Raw genomic sequence first — 14,754 nt, 5'->3', positions numbered from 1 at the left:
CAAAGGCACTTACCTGCACTGCAAAGAAAGGAACAATGAAACAGCAATGCAGTTCAGTTAAATAAATCGCAGCAAAAAAAAATGTACCCGCAGAGGACACATTTCTCTATGCCTCAGGGTAATGTTGCAGCACGGAGGGCACACCTGAAACTCGCAGGAGGAGAATGATCGCTTCACTACGCATTACCCGTTACCTACCTCACGCCCAAAGGTGCTTCAGGACTGGTCCTGAGACGATCTGCAGAGAAAATTTAAATATTAGCAACAGCTAAAAATGCTTGTATTGCCAATTATCAACAAAAACATAAAAATAATGCAGTTGAAGGCTATTGTAAAATCTATCATCCCTTGGATCAGGAGGTAGCTAGGCTATTGACATATTTATTACTCTTGAGGCTGTCTTGTTATCAGAAACATTCGGTACTTGTGTTAACGTATCCGGCATGAAAGCTGAAGCGGGATCGTCTGGCCGCAATCAGGTCACTTTTGGGGGGCCTCGGGTATTTTGCACACATCGGTGGCAGATGCTGCGACGCATTCGCCTCGAGGGCTTCCCTCAGGGTCGGCCACTTTTCCAGGCAGGTCATGACCTCATCCATGAGCTCATCACGGTACTCTGAAAGACAGAATCTTGTGTCACTGTTTTGTCCCCAAACGAAGGAGCAATAACATACCAAACGTTGCGTCGCTTGGGATTGGCCGTGCTGTGGAATGGCCCTTCCGTGCTCTGGACGTGACGACCATGAAGCGCCGTACTCCTTCCCGGGTTGTGGCCTGCTCCCGCCCAACGTTTTCATTGTAGTGCAGTACAGCAACCAGGGTTCTGCAGTGAAAACAGACAAGATATGGGCTGGTGCTTATACAAAAGAACTTGGTTCCAATGTGGAGACCGAAATGTATACATACACTTGAAGGAAGAAAGTATAGACTCCGTATTATCCTAGTTTCACGGGCGCTCTCAACTGCCATTGAGTGACCTTGTACTGCACATGTCTATCATGCTAATTCCACGAAAAGAACATTAGGGATTTTTTTTTATTAAATATTGTTTTCAGAATCGGCTGCAGGCCACCATGCCAGGAATGGTCATTCAATTAGAAGAGTTGTTTACCTCGCTTCCATTCCTTCTGGCGTAAATGCCCGAGACTTGGAGGCGAACCCAATCAGCACGCTGTTAAACGCTTCCACGGAGGATGTGTGGGACCCGGGGGACAGATGCCTGATGTCCTTGAGGAGCCGCGGGCTTGAAACAATGCTCCGGAGCTTGTTGTACGCTGGGGTTCCTGGAATAAGCACACAGCTATGATGGACGCCATTCAGAAGTATTTTTATTTTTCCTACATCAGAATCGCAGGAGGGGTGTCCTGGACAAGGAACCGAGAAATGAACTTACCCTCAGTCAACCATGCACGGTCAGAAAGTGGCTGGTGCAGGCACTCGCTGAACGGTCCATCGTGGCCATCGTGCTTGTCCACCACGTGGTTCAGTAAGCTGAGCCACATACTTACTAGGAGTGGGCCGTTGCCATCACCCAGCGCTGCACAGTAGTACAGGTGGTTCGTGATTGGCTGCACCCACACCTGCAGTTCCCTCGACTCGCTCTTTCGGCTTGCTGCTTGGAGCTTCTTCTTCAAGCCTGGAAAAGTGTACAATTGTTAGCTATACGTCAGAAGTGTCCACTGCCATACAGAAATTTGCCGGGTAGTCAGGTATGGCCGTGACTATTTCAATGTCTGTGAACAAACTAAGTCTACGATATTATTTCCCGAAGACATGCAAACAGCTTTCAATTAATATTTTGACAGCTTCAGGTATCATGTCAGCTTTTACGCTCTTTGCAAGGCACGGTGCTTCGCAAGTTCTACCTGAAAAAAAATCATTCTCTGTTCGACGTGTGTGGTATGTGCTCAAGATTCGAATGTGTATGGTTTGTGCTCCAGAGTTCGACGGGTGACGGGTGGTGCATGGATTTTGAACTGTTGTTCTCTCGTAAATTTAAGAAACAAAGTTTAATTTGAGTATCGTCTTATTCTGCATGTAAGCAAGGTGTTTCTTGACTGGTGTCCTGTGCAACAGACTGGGTAGTGGTTCACGCGTACAATGTTTGGTCTCGTCCTTATTCCCACGGCGATAACAGCACCAAGGAGCAACTATTCACGCTAGTGACTCACAATTGCTGTGAAATAATCTATGAAAAGCAACGTTTGATTATCTCTATACTGATGCCCAGTCTTGATTCGAACCACAGTTCAAAGGTTCCGTTTCGCTGTCTGTAAGCAAAGTGTTCGACAATGCCGTTGGCGTACAGGTCGTATAAATGACCTTTTGTGTTGGAAAACGCATCAATTTTGTTGCATCAAAGCCCTTGAAATGGTTATCTCATTTTATTCCATTACATCCAGTGAGAACAACAATACTTCTACGAAGGAGGTCACAATAATAAAGAAACTATTTTGGCGGGTGCACGCCCTTTGGAATCACCGTCATACACATAAAAGTAATTTATAATGTTATTTTGACCACGGATTGTCGAATTAGTCACTGCCTATCAGTAAATAAAATGAAATATTGGGAAACCAACCTTAGTCAATGTGCCATGTGTCGAAGTAGTGCTTTGTGCCCCCTTCTTCGGTTCTCATGTGGTGCTCAACGCCTGGGTGACGGTCTGCATATAAGGGCTTGTATTGTAATGAACACCAAATAACAGATAGCTGGTTAACCTTACAGAGAGCCAGAAAAAAACAGTTAGGTGAGTAGCTTATGTTGAAAGTTTCACGTACCCGAGATGAAAGAGCCAATGGTGAAGTCTTCCTTCTTGAGCTTGGTGAAGCCACGGACGAAGGCCACCTTTTCCATGGCGTTGCTGGAGGGCACCTCATCTGACTGATCACAATGTGTATGCATTCATTAGTACAACAGTCACCGTACTGCAGTCTGATTGTAAGGTTCTTAGAAATATCACACTTAAAGAGACAATAAGGATGATTTCTAATTATTCTAAACAAAGGGGTGTGTGATGCAGAGTAGGCCTTTTGTTTTGGTTAGTAAATCTTACCTCACCGACTTGCACCTGCTCGATGTGAATGACTTTTTTGGTGCTCGCCTCGTGGAAGCTGTAAGTGCAATATTTTGCACTAAACCCCGGCGAGTCGCAGCGCCCATCTCCAGCTAGGTCGATGGTCTTTCCTTGGAGTCCTTCTAGAAGCTCAGAGTTGTGCCGCTTGTACACCTGGCAAGCAATTATGTCTTGTAAGTTAGTTATGCTATGCCATTTTTTTTTTATTTTTAAACCCCTTCCTATACTAACTAACCTGCTTCACAGCGGGCAGCAGGTAAGCCTGCTGGTAGTAGTGGAAGGTGCGCTCCGAGACTGTTGCGACGTTGATGGACTTGAGCAACCGCAGGGTAGTCGCAACAGGGGCTCCTGAAAACAGAATTCCCGCACAAATCAAGATATTGCCTGCTGCTTTGCCACTCACCTGAGGTTGGCTCCACCACCGCTCCACGTGGTTCTGTGCACAGGTGCTTGTTATCTTCACTTGAGTGCCCTGGACTACGATGTTGTTGCGGCAAATGGCAAGGCAGGTGCGACACTTTGAAGAGCTCCAGGAGGCAACCCGCAAATACAATAAATTTGCGCTCCTTCTGGGGTGGCACCTGTTCACGGTCACTGAAAATAAAAATTCAACTGTAACACACACTTGAACTTCCCTAAAAGTGCTACCTCATGAAGCTTTCGTCTGCAGAAAGCACGTAGGTGGTGTCGGGTTCACCAGGACCAGCAGACTCGTCCATATCTTGGTCTACAATGTAAGGAAGTTTGAAACGGTCATGAGTTTGCATAGCATAGTATGGACACACTTCCGAGTTGGCATCCCTCTGACAGACATCTTTGAATGTTAAGTGAGGGCCAAGCTTTCGTCTCAGACCGTCACACCAAAAGAAATATCCGGTGTGACTGTTTCGCTCTGGTGGAACCATCTCATTCTCTTTGAGGCATGTGCAGCTCCTCACCTGGGTCAGTGCCGCACTCGGCTTCGAAACGAATGTCCGACTCCTCCATGTCGGTGCTCGTGTCGCTCTCTCCGTCGGATCCCATGTCACTGTCTGAGGAGTCGTCCGTGGTGTCCTCCAGCTCACCATCGTCTGCAATCCAAGGCCTATCCAGCTGTTCACTGGGGCTTACCTGTCCTGCGCCGTGGTTACCCTCAGGTGGTATGGGCGTGCACCTGCGACGGCTTTCGTGAAGATCACTGCTGAGCTGGTCCGGGGCTCGCAGGCTGGAGGTCATGCTGGGGATTGGCGAAGGTAGCCGAGCTTGCAGTGTTGTGGCAAGTTGCACTTGACTGGGAAGCGCTCCTGGGGACTTTCCGCCTGGTTGTGGTGTGGGGGCACCAAAAACGAATGTCCGGTGGGATGGTCCCCTCTGGTGTAACCATCTCATTGTCTTTGAAGCATGTGCAGGTCCTCACCTGGGTGAGTGCTGCTCTCTGCTTCGAAATGGATGTCAGACTCCTCCATGTCGGTGCTCATGTCGCCCTTTCCGTTGGTGCCCATGTCACTGTCTGAGGGGTCATCTGACGCATCCTCCACCTCCCCATCTTTGCCTGCAATCCAAGGCCTATCCAGCTGTTCACTGGGACTTACCCGCCACGCGCTGTGGTCGTCATCAGGTGGTATAGGCGTGGACCTGCGATGGCTGTCCTGAACGTCACTGCTGAGCTGGTCTGGGGCTCGCAGGCTGGAGGTCGTGCTGGGGATGGGTGAAGGTAGCCGAGCTTGCAGTGCTGTGGCAGGTTGCACTGGACTCGGAAGTGCTCCTGAGGACTTCCTGCCTGGTTGTGGTGGGGGGGCAGCCGCATTGCACCCAGGGTTGACCTGTGCAGCTGGAGATAGAACACATAACTTAAGCTCAGTAAGAAGTTGGCATGAAATGCTGCCGAGATTGCGATGTATTCCTAAAACACCGTACTTTAAGCATTCAGTTATACTCACACACGGGTATGACAGAATCTGCAGTGTCTGCATCTGTCGCCTCTGTTTGTGTGCCAACAGTTGCACGAGGAGCAGAGCACCTGCAGCAGTGAGCCTACAACACAGACTGCAAGAAGTACTAAGTATGGTCTAAATCTCTTGCATGCAGTAGCAACTGTACACATAGTCAGCTGAACAGGAGAGCATCCGACAGCCTACAAATAAATGCCATGGTTTCAAGCACTTGAATGTGCTTCTTGACTGACAGTCATTCACAGGTGCAGCCGCTTGGTCTTTTCTTGGTTCTGTCAGTTGCTAAGTGCAGAGGAAATTATAGTGAAATGTGCAGCTTACACCTAATGTACATGCACACTGGGGACCAAAATAGCGGCAGCAGAAAACTCACTGCAGAGGGGCTTCCAACTTGGCTGTCATGGTTAGGAACAGGTGCTTGCCTTGTTGGTCCGGTTGTCAGCTGGTTGGATTGTACAGGAGAGAATGCGTTCGAAATTTTTGGGGACCAAAATAGCAGGCAGCAGAAAACTCACTGCAGAGGGGCTTCCAACTTGGCTGTCACGGTTAGGCACAGGTGCTGGCCTTGTTGGTCCGGTTATCAGCTGGTTGGATTGCACAGAACAGAATGCGTTCTAAATTTTTGGGGACCAAAATAGCGGCAGCAGAAAACTCACTGCAGAGGAGCTCCCAACTTGGCTGTCACGGTTAGGCACAGGTGCTGACCCCAGCCTTGTTGGTCCGGTTACCAGCTGGTTGGATTGCACAGAAGAGAATGCGTTCTAAATTTTTGGGGACCAAAATAGCGGCAGCAGAAAACTCACTGCAGAGGGGCTTCCAACTTGGCTGTCATGGTTAGGCACAGGTGCTGGCCCCAGCCTTGTTGGTCCGGTTATCAGCTGGTTGGATTGCACAGAAGAGAATGCGTTCTAAATTTTGATATTTCTTCATTCAATTCTTGGTGGCGTGGGTAAACAACACTGAAGGCAAGTAGCCCGTACCCGTAGGTGCTAATCACTGGCCACAGTGATTTAGGATGTTTGTAATTGCTGGATGCAAAATATTAACTTCTGAGCTGGAACTCGCTTACCAGCGTTACAACAATTTTCGGATAAAATAGAACAGTTCTAAAACGAGACAATGCGCCACCAGAAACCTTAGCGTATGTAGTAAGCAATTATCCCTAGAAGTTTGACTTACCGATGATGCTGCACTTGCTGCTGTTGCACTCGGTAGGAATAGCGTCGGGACCGCCCCACGTCTCAGTCGTGGACGTTCAGTGAGCGGGGTGCGAATCTCGAAGGCCTGCGGAGCGAAGTGACGCGAACATACCTGGACATGTTTGTCGCTGCGCGAGCGTCCGATTGCCTCCAGCCAAATAGCCAGTGTTGCCAGGTCTACTGATTTATCAGTAGATCTACTGATTTCGTTCCGGGTTTACTGATTCACTGAAAAACAAGAAAATCTACTGACTTTTTTTTAGTAAACATATTAAAAATTTATTATATGGCCCCTTCAGTTCCCAGTGTCGCCCATCAAAGGAAACTCATAATGTCCCAGAATTAAAAACGAAGCTCTGGCTAGATGGCCCAGAAGCCCGTCCTATTCGAGTGACGTAGCCGTATATTCATCTATCTATTCACCCAGAGCAGGTTCGTCAGGTTGGGCAGGTTCGACGGTGACATCCGGGCCAGAGCCATATATTGAGAGAGTTTGGCTAGCTTATGATCTCGCCGTAACGTCCCTCTCCCGAGTGAGCCAATCAGCCCGCGGCACAGAGCGAGAGGTGTTTGCGCATGGCCTGAACTCTCGGCTGCTCCTATATAATCTACAAGAATAGCTTCGAGTTGAGCGGAGAGAGCCGCAATTTTCATGCATTCGTTCGGCGGAATGCATGGGATCGACATCCAAATTTGAGTTATTTTTTTTTTATTTGGCAGGTTGTGGCAAGAAAATGATATAATCCTATTCTTAGGTGGCTTAAAAAGCTAACGAATGAAGTTTCTCCACGTTTGAACGCAAACTTAGGGTCAGGCGAAAAAGAAATAAGCCCGTAGCAGACGACGCGTAGCCTCAACAGTGCTCCGGCCCAACAGCGTTGCTTCAAAAACCTTCCACAGCCCAGTAAGGAAAGATGGCAGCATGCAGAGGACTTCTATTGGACATGTTCGCGCGCACTTGCCGGAGCGTCTTGTTTCGGTTTCGTTTCAATAATAGCAACAGGTGAACGTCGCATTGTCACCTTCATCTGTGATCCCAAAAGTGCCCTCAGTCTCGATTTCAAAGAATAATCCTCGAAACAGTCAATAATGACTAAAACAAAAACATTTATGGAGCCATTTTAATTTGTCCTTTATATAAAGTTACTCGAGAACTGGTCTTTCATTTTTATTTGTGCTTATTACCATGTTATTTGTTACTCTATACTATTTCTTCGAAGTGTGTATTAATGGAGATAACAAAACATGGCAAACACATATTTCGTGGAATCTACTGATTTTTGTGCAAATCTACTGACTTTCTGGGGATCAATCTGCTGACTTTTTTTTTTCTCCATCTGGCAACACTGCAAATAGCATTCAGCTTGTCATCTTTCGGGGCGACATGGCTGCTGGAAGACTCCTTGTCGCGATCACTAATCCGGCAACACTTCACAGAGCAACGGAGCCGGTTTGCAGGAACTGACATCTCAAAAGAGTCGGCATTTGCACGCGCAAGCAACAAAAAAAAAAAAAAAAAAGAAAACACGCTAAGGAAGCTAGGTTGACCCAGGAAAACGGAAGTAACAAACTGCGCTATAACAATAAACCCGCGTCGATTCCTATCACTAAAACTTGCGACAGCTGCTAAACACACACCACTTCACTTCAGGATGTCTTACTCAAGCACCTGGGTCAACACGAAATACTCACTTAGACGAAACGAACGAACTACGCGCGACAGCCGGGAGCAGACGTCGGCTGCTTCGGCGGCCACGAAAAGAATGGCGGAGCTTTTGTTTGTTATGGTATGAATTCAAACGGAAGTGCCCGTCCTGTAAACCTTTTGCAAAAAATGATGACTCTCATTACACGGGTTATTCTTTAAACGTAAAAATATACCGCTCAAATGGAAATTGCAGCCTACAACAAAGGTTTAACAACCAAGACCAAAGCTGTCAATCAAACTCTTAGCCAATGAGAACCTGTTGGGATTGACGTCACATAATCACAACTTCGTGGCGCGCGATTTAAAACGGACGAAATAGCCGCAAACTAAAATGAGTCTCACGCAATAAATATTGCTGTAAAAATTTTTTTTTCTCGCGGAAAAATTGTTTTTTGACATGCTTGTCCCAATTAGGCTATTAAAAAAAACTTTTTTTTCCTTGCAGTTACCCTTTAAGAAGCTGGTATATAAGTTCTCAAACCTATGTGTTTCCTCTTAGCCCAGGTTTTCCGAAGAGCACTGAGTGAAATTTTATATTTTATAAATGTAAGATAATCTACCTTAAAATGTATAATTACTTACCCACTTTGTGGCGGAGGGTGTTAAGTATACATGACCCACTCGTGCCACTTCAAGAGATATAATTTGAGTGCTATTGTGTTTCAGGACAGTCTGAGCTAATCTGCTCATTTGTCTTTCAAAAATCCTCAATAACTTTGTTTTCATTTTTTTCTACAATGCAACAGGAGATGAAACTCCAGAACATCTTGTACAGCCCCTACAAGCGCAGCACTACTCTGAAAGGCCTGGTTGGTGTGGCGCCAAATGGGGTTGTGACGTATGTCAGCAAACTCTACCCAGGATCCAACACGGACAAAGATATCGTGAAGGACTGTGGCGTGCTAAAACAACTGGTGCCAGGGGACCTTGTGCTCGCAGACAAGGGCTTCCTGATCAGAGACCTCCTCCCTCCTGGAGTGAGCCTTAACATACCACCGTTCCTCTCAACGCCACAATTCACACCACAACAGGTCCTGCTGACGAAATCAATTGCCAGGGCCCGTGTGCACGTTGAGAGGGCGATCGGTCGCATTAAGGGCTACACGATACTGGAATACATTCCAGTTACATTTTTTCCCATCGCCTCAAAAGTCTGGGAAGTCTGTGCTGCTCTAACAAATTTCCAAAATCCACTTCTGAAGGAAGCCGAACAGTTTTACAGGCCGAAGAACTAGCCTGGAAGTAGCTTTTGTAAAAGGGGTGTGAATAATGATTTTCCAAATCAAATCGAGCGCGAATCGAATAATTTTCGATTAGTTACCGAAGAGTTGGGTGCAGACTACAAATTACTATGTTTTTATAGAAAGCATTAAAAGAACAAAATGCTATATACAAATTACTAGAATTAAAAGGTGTGATTAGATAGAGGCAGAAACCATAACAGTTTGTACGAGTTTTCTGGCCACAGCAGGATTTTGGCAGAATGTAAAGTGCAAAAGAAGCATATAAATCACATCAAGAGGCCACTCGGAGTCAGTCAATACAAAGTATATACCCAAAACAGAAGAAACGAACAAGGTCAAGATGCGGAATGTGAGCTCACATCTCAGATAGCAGAAACAATTGCAAGAAAAAAATTATACAACTTGTAATTACACGTCTTTCCACAAGCCACATTGGGATAGAAGTAGTTGAAGATTTATAATTCAAAGCATGCAAGATTAATTTCATGAAAAAGTGTGCAGTTAACAGTATGCGCAGTAGAAGACAGGTAGAATGACCCCATACGAATATTGACCGGTACTGCTCGCGATCATCCTGTATAGGTGTGTGGCAAAGGCCTGTGAAGAAAAATTTGTGGCATGAATCATTTAGAGTGGTACTGAATCTTTCTAAAATTATTAGAAAAATATTTGAAACTTTAGAAAACATTTATTTGATTCAGATGCTTCAGACGCTGAATCGAATAGGGCGATATTTGACCCCTTATTAGAAAATTATGCAGATTTTTGCACCCCTAACTGGTAAGCTACTCCCAGGTAAAGCGTGCACATCCACTATAAACTCATTACAAGTAATCTGGTTGAAGCAGACATTTGTATACTTATTTGCCAGGTTTGGCTGGTTTTTCTTTCTGCCGGTGATTCAACCTTGGATCTGCATAGTGCCCACTCTTTTTACAACGTACCAAAATGTTGTTCATCATCAAGGTCTGAATTACAACCAGTTTAGACTGTTCTAGGCCAAACGCACAGGAACCTCACCTTAGCTTACGTTTTTCATGCACCTATTGTTCTATATGTCGAAAAATGCCTTTTTAGCAACCCAGCTTGTAAATATATTGTGGGTGCAGCAGCATTTCACCAGTTTGGCCCCTGTGTTATGTGTTCAATTCTCGTACTGGTGAAAAATGTGTGTGTCATCACAAGTGGAAGTCACCCTTGTATTCCTACTAAAGGCAGCTGTTTCTTTTTAGAGGTTTGCGTTATTAAGAAACAAGGAAAGTAATTCAGGACACCAACCGAACTCGCATGGCATGTTGCATTGCATGTTGTTATGTGCACTTCTTTTCTTGGATGAACTTTTGATTATTAAACTATATTTCAAACACAATAGTCGAGAGGCCATGGATGTTCTACAATAAATGAAACACAGATAACTTGGTATAATTTTAGTTGCCATCCATACTTTCCCCTAATTTCCTTACTCAAATACTGAATGCATAAGGATTTTTTAACCAAAAAAAAGTTTCTTGGCTGTCTTTACCCTAAGAAAGGTGTATAGGCAGTTTAGACATGACTGAGCCATGCATTTAAGCCTTTGATTATAAGCTTCCTCACTAGCTTACATAGTGGTTAACAAGATTTGGAAGTCTCTTAATTATAATAATGCTGAATTCTCTGTTCTCAGCGAAGGTTGCTTGGGGGTTTCTGTTATTTTAAAAGATGTTTGAGAATTTAAGTGTGGAACTGGAAGCCCCTGTATCTATGAGGTATATGTCAATAAATATTTCCAAATGAATTCCTATAAATATGTGCCAGTGAGTACTGCTTGCCCCAGTCCCTACCTATTTAACAGTGCATACAGCTCACTGATGGAGAGAGCACTGTAGAAAAAAAGAAACAAAGCATAAAATACAGAGGGAGATTATTGAGGAACACTAAATAGTTCACAATGGAAGCTTCACAGGTCAGAGATGTAACTGTTTGAAAGACACAGCTAGTATAAAAAAAACACTGAAGTCATATGCTTCAGACGCAAAAACTAAAGATATGTGGCTGCAGTAATGATTAACAGCTGGGCTGGTCATGTCTTCCTTCGTCTTCACTCATTGAATGATGTCTCTTGATGTGTAGTAGTGCGAAATGCATGCAGCCATGTCTCTCGTGTAGAAAAGACAGGATTCGTTAGATTGAACTGGATCATTTTCAGTTTCTTTTATTTTGCATGAATAATTATAGACAACAAACTGTACAGAGCATGACATAAACAAATGAACAATGGCTTTAATATTTTTGGTTAAATGCGAGAATAATGCGAGAAAACGCAATATCATGTTTAGACTGCCTGAGTTGAGAATGTGGAGCTAAAAATACACTAGCATGTGCATAGTTCCCCTCTGTAGCAATACTAGTAAACATGTTTTGTATCAATTCGTGGCAAAAAGATGCTCCTAACATGAGAAGTAGTAAACAAATGACCAAATGTGTGATGATGAAGAGCAGCACCTGTAAATGCCTTTGTGTTCGAGTTCAGTGACATACGTAAGATGAGCATGAAAGTCAGTGTTGGGTAAAGTACACCTAAAAAGTATTTCAAGTAAAGTACAAAGTAAATGAGACGTGATGTACTTCAAGTAAAGTAGTAAGTACACTGGCCGCAATGTACTTGAAGTAAAGTACTATAAATACAATGTACTTTAAGTAAAGTAGTAAGTACACTGGCCAGTACTTGAAGTAAAGTACTATAAATAAAATGTACTTTGAGTAAAGTACTACATGCTCAGAAAATGTACTTCAAGTAAAGTACAAGTTACCTAAACCTACTTGAAAAAGTACTTTTAAGTACAATGTACTTAAAGTACTTCCCAACACTGATGAAAGTACACGCAAGCTGGTCAGCTATCATGACTAGTAACCGTGAGACAAGAATCTTGATTACTTTAATCATGATCTACATATTGCTAGTACGTGAATAAGTGTGGAATAAAAGTGTCATGATAAAAGTGCAGTAGAATGTCGAGATTAGCTGCCCACTCTGCATCCTTCCTAATTCCAACGGTGATACTGCCTTTTGGGTTCCAGATCGTGAGGTACCCCTTAGTTCGCTTCGCAAAATACATCTGAGCTTGGAGTTGGTGGTAGTGGTCATGGCCTTTGTTCACAAGCATGCTGCTGCCATCATAACGTAGGCTGTAGTCCTTGGCGCCCTTCAAGTGGCATAGCAGCGACCCCTCAAGAAATTTCCATGGGCATTTTACTTCAAGAACAGCCTCGTCTCCAACAAGACCATCTGGTGATGCACCTCACAGGCCCGACTCGTGCAGCCAGAGCCCTGTTGGCGTTGGCGTCAGGTTGGTGGCTTCGCTAAATGCCTTGATAGCATCTGGTTCGTGGATGATGCCCCATTGGACAGCTTTTACACCTTCCAGTGAGTATTCGCCAAGTAGGTGACGAAAGAGTGATGGAGGAAAGCTGTCGTTCTCACACGCCTTGAGGACTTTTCCAAAGTTACTCGCGGTCAGGCGTAGCTTTCTCTCCACTTGCCACAGCGGATTTGTGCGTTGTCCAGTTGTAGACTCTGCCAGCTGCTGGATCTCTTCACGTGACTTTGCGGCTTTCTCAACCAGATAGGCGGTTCGGTCGGCTGCCTGGGTGTATTCACCACTAAATATTAGGTCCTCAATAGTGACATGAATGGGCATGTCTGGCTCTCTGGACAACAGCCATGTGTAGCCAACTGTGGCCCCAAGAGCATCCAGGCGACTGCTAATCCAGTCTTTGTCCTCCTCACTAACGGGCCGATCCAGTGAAGTGGAAGTAGATGGACTCGGAATCAGAGTCTCGACTGGTCCAACCTGTCTGTCCTTTGAAGTCGTCTTCATGGTCCATGTGCAAGCTCGATCTGTGCAGGAAATATTTTTGTGAGCAAAGAGGAGGAGAGCTGCCATGTGATGGCATCGAAGGGAACCTCGAGGGCAGTTGCAGGTGGCCCTGGCCACAGTCTTGGGGTTCGTCATTTCAACCTGAAGAAAAATATTTTTTTTATAAAATCCCCTAGTTCAGTTCTATGTACCTGTCATTAGAATTTCCTGTTTGCAAATCTTACTCAGCTTCACGAGCATGCTTCTTTGAAGCCACTCTTGACAGCGACATATAGCTATATCCCAATTAATTTTTTAAAATGTATTTTTATGTTATTTTCTCAATTCGATAGATGAAAACAATTAAGAGGGGTCTTCTAAGTTGTCTAAAGTTCTTATAACTACAATGAATTTTACATTGAACTATATATTTTCGCGGTTTCAACGTAAATCAATGATTACAAGAGGGGTCTTTTTAATTGCGCACAATTAAAAAATCGGCCTTCTACAATGAAATTAACAACACTAAAAAGGGGCCCTCTAGTCTACAGTTATTAAAATTACGATGCATTTTACAGGTTGTACTCGCATCGCGGGTTCGGTGGAGATCTTCAACAAAAGATCACATCCACAAACTTTGATGTATACAAAAAAAAAAAGCAAACTAGTGCGAAATTGCGATAGACATGCGATTCGTTAATAACCTGACAACCTTAATAATAATAATAATAAACGACTTACCTCGACGGCGTACGATCTGTTTTTCATGCTGGCCTGCACTACGCCGGTAAAGCACTTAAGATCGTCGTCGTAACTGATTTGCATGACACGGTTGGACTTAACGGCATTTTCACCCCTTGCAACTAAACTCGGTTCTTCACAGAAAAAAACGCACAATGCGGAGGCCTCTACTGCCATAGCGATGCACTTGTTTTTGCCGCAATAGACGCCCGCTGCAACCGTGTCGTCTGCTACCAAAGCAAAGCGAAGTATAATACTTCCAAAATGGCTTTCATCGTCGCAATACGACACTGAGACGACAATAACATCTTAATAATTAGATATCAAAAAGTTAGGTTGCTTACAAAACATTATTTACTTACTCGTAAGCAAAAATTTAGCCTCATCTGGAGTCTCCATGCATTGGTCCATAGCAACGTCCCTAGCAACAGTTTGTTTGGACCCAGACGCCATGTTGTGACGTCATCACTTACGGGGTCAATTGTCGTATTGTTTTGGTTTGACGCGGTTTGCGAGCACATGTAGCGAAGACGTGACCGGAGAAGTGCCCCTGTAATGTTCCCGGAAGACGGAAAGTATCGTTCGTAATCGTCGTGCGCGCTTTGAAAGCGAAGGGAGTCACAGAATCCACGAGTGCGCAACCACAAGCCAAGGTTCACGACAGCGCTGCGTTGGTTTCGGCGATCTCGTTCTGTTTGGTGCAACACGGCGATGCGACAGAGCTGAAACGTTCGTGGTGTGTGTAATGCGGTGCTAACACGGAGCGCAAATTGGTTTTTGTGGGGTTGACGTTCAACCAGTTAAGTCCCGTCGTCGTCAGCTGATCCAGTCAAACTGGTCCGGGAGGACGCTGGGAGCGTTTTTAAAAGTAAATCTGCCTCGTTCTGTTTCAAAATGTGGAAGTTTCCCGACGCATACCGTGAGTAAAAAGCTGCGGGCGTTTTCAACAAACTTACGTCGTTTTAATTGAACAATGGACTCCGAATTGTTGTCCTAAATCTGCCGTTTTTATGCTT

General features: G+C 44.8%; 1 protein-coding gene, 2 long non-coding RNA genes and 1 pseudogene across 3 annotated transcripts; 1 reads left to right on the top strand and 3 right to left on the bottom strand.

Moving 5' to 3' along the window:
* Window positions 1-194: 194 nt before the first annotated feature.
* On the bottom strand, window positions 195-3,636 carry LOC121837530 (annotated as a pseudogene).
* On the bottom strand, window positions 3,637-4,091 carry LOC120843803. The gene is made up of 3 exons (XR_005716266.1): window positions 4,015-4,091; window positions 3,725-3,803; window positions 3,637-3,670 (listed from the first exon to the last, which is right to left on the bottom strand). It is a non-coding gene; the product is annotated as an uncharacterized LOC120843803 (long non-coding RNA).
* A 702-nt stretch (window positions 4,092-4,793) lies between these two features.
* On the bottom strand, window positions 4,794-5,886 carry LOC115308857. Its single transcript, XR_005716265.1, has 5 exons — window positions 5,811-5,886; window positions 5,523-5,591; window positions 5,381-5,449; window positions 4,996-5,089; window positions 4,794-4,886 (listed from the first exon to the last, which is right to left on the bottom strand). It is a non-coding gene; the product is annotated as an uncharacterized LOC115308857 (long non-coding RNA).
* A 2,765-nt stretch (window positions 5,887-8,651) lies between these two features.
* On the top strand, window positions 8,652-9,149 carry LOC120843815. The gene has a single exon (XM_040215251.3). The coding sequence runs from the start codon at window positions 8,652-8,654 to the stop codon at window positions 9,147-9,149; it is 498 nt and encodes a 165-aa protein (XP_040071185.1).
* The last annotated feature ends 5,605 nt before the right edge of the window (window positions 9,150-14,754 follow it).

The sequence above is a fragment of the Ixodes scapularis genome, unplaced genomic scaffold (genome assembly GCF_016920785.2).
Source record: "Ixodes scapularis isolate PalLabHiFi unplaced genomic scaffold, ASM1692078v2 PGA_scaffold46__3_contigs__length_2488377, whole genome shotgun sequence".
NCBI lineage: Eukaryota > Metazoa > Arthropoda > Arachnida > Ixodida > Ixodidae > Ixodes > Ixodes scapularis.
Note: the sequence above shows the minus strand (reverse complement) of the source record. Positions and strands in the feature narration are given on the sequence as shown.

Coding starts and splice junctions, on each gene's coding strand:
- LOC120843815 (XM_040215251.3), top strand. CDS start 8,652: ATGCAACAGGAGATGAAACTCCAGAACATCTTGTACAGCCCCTACAAG.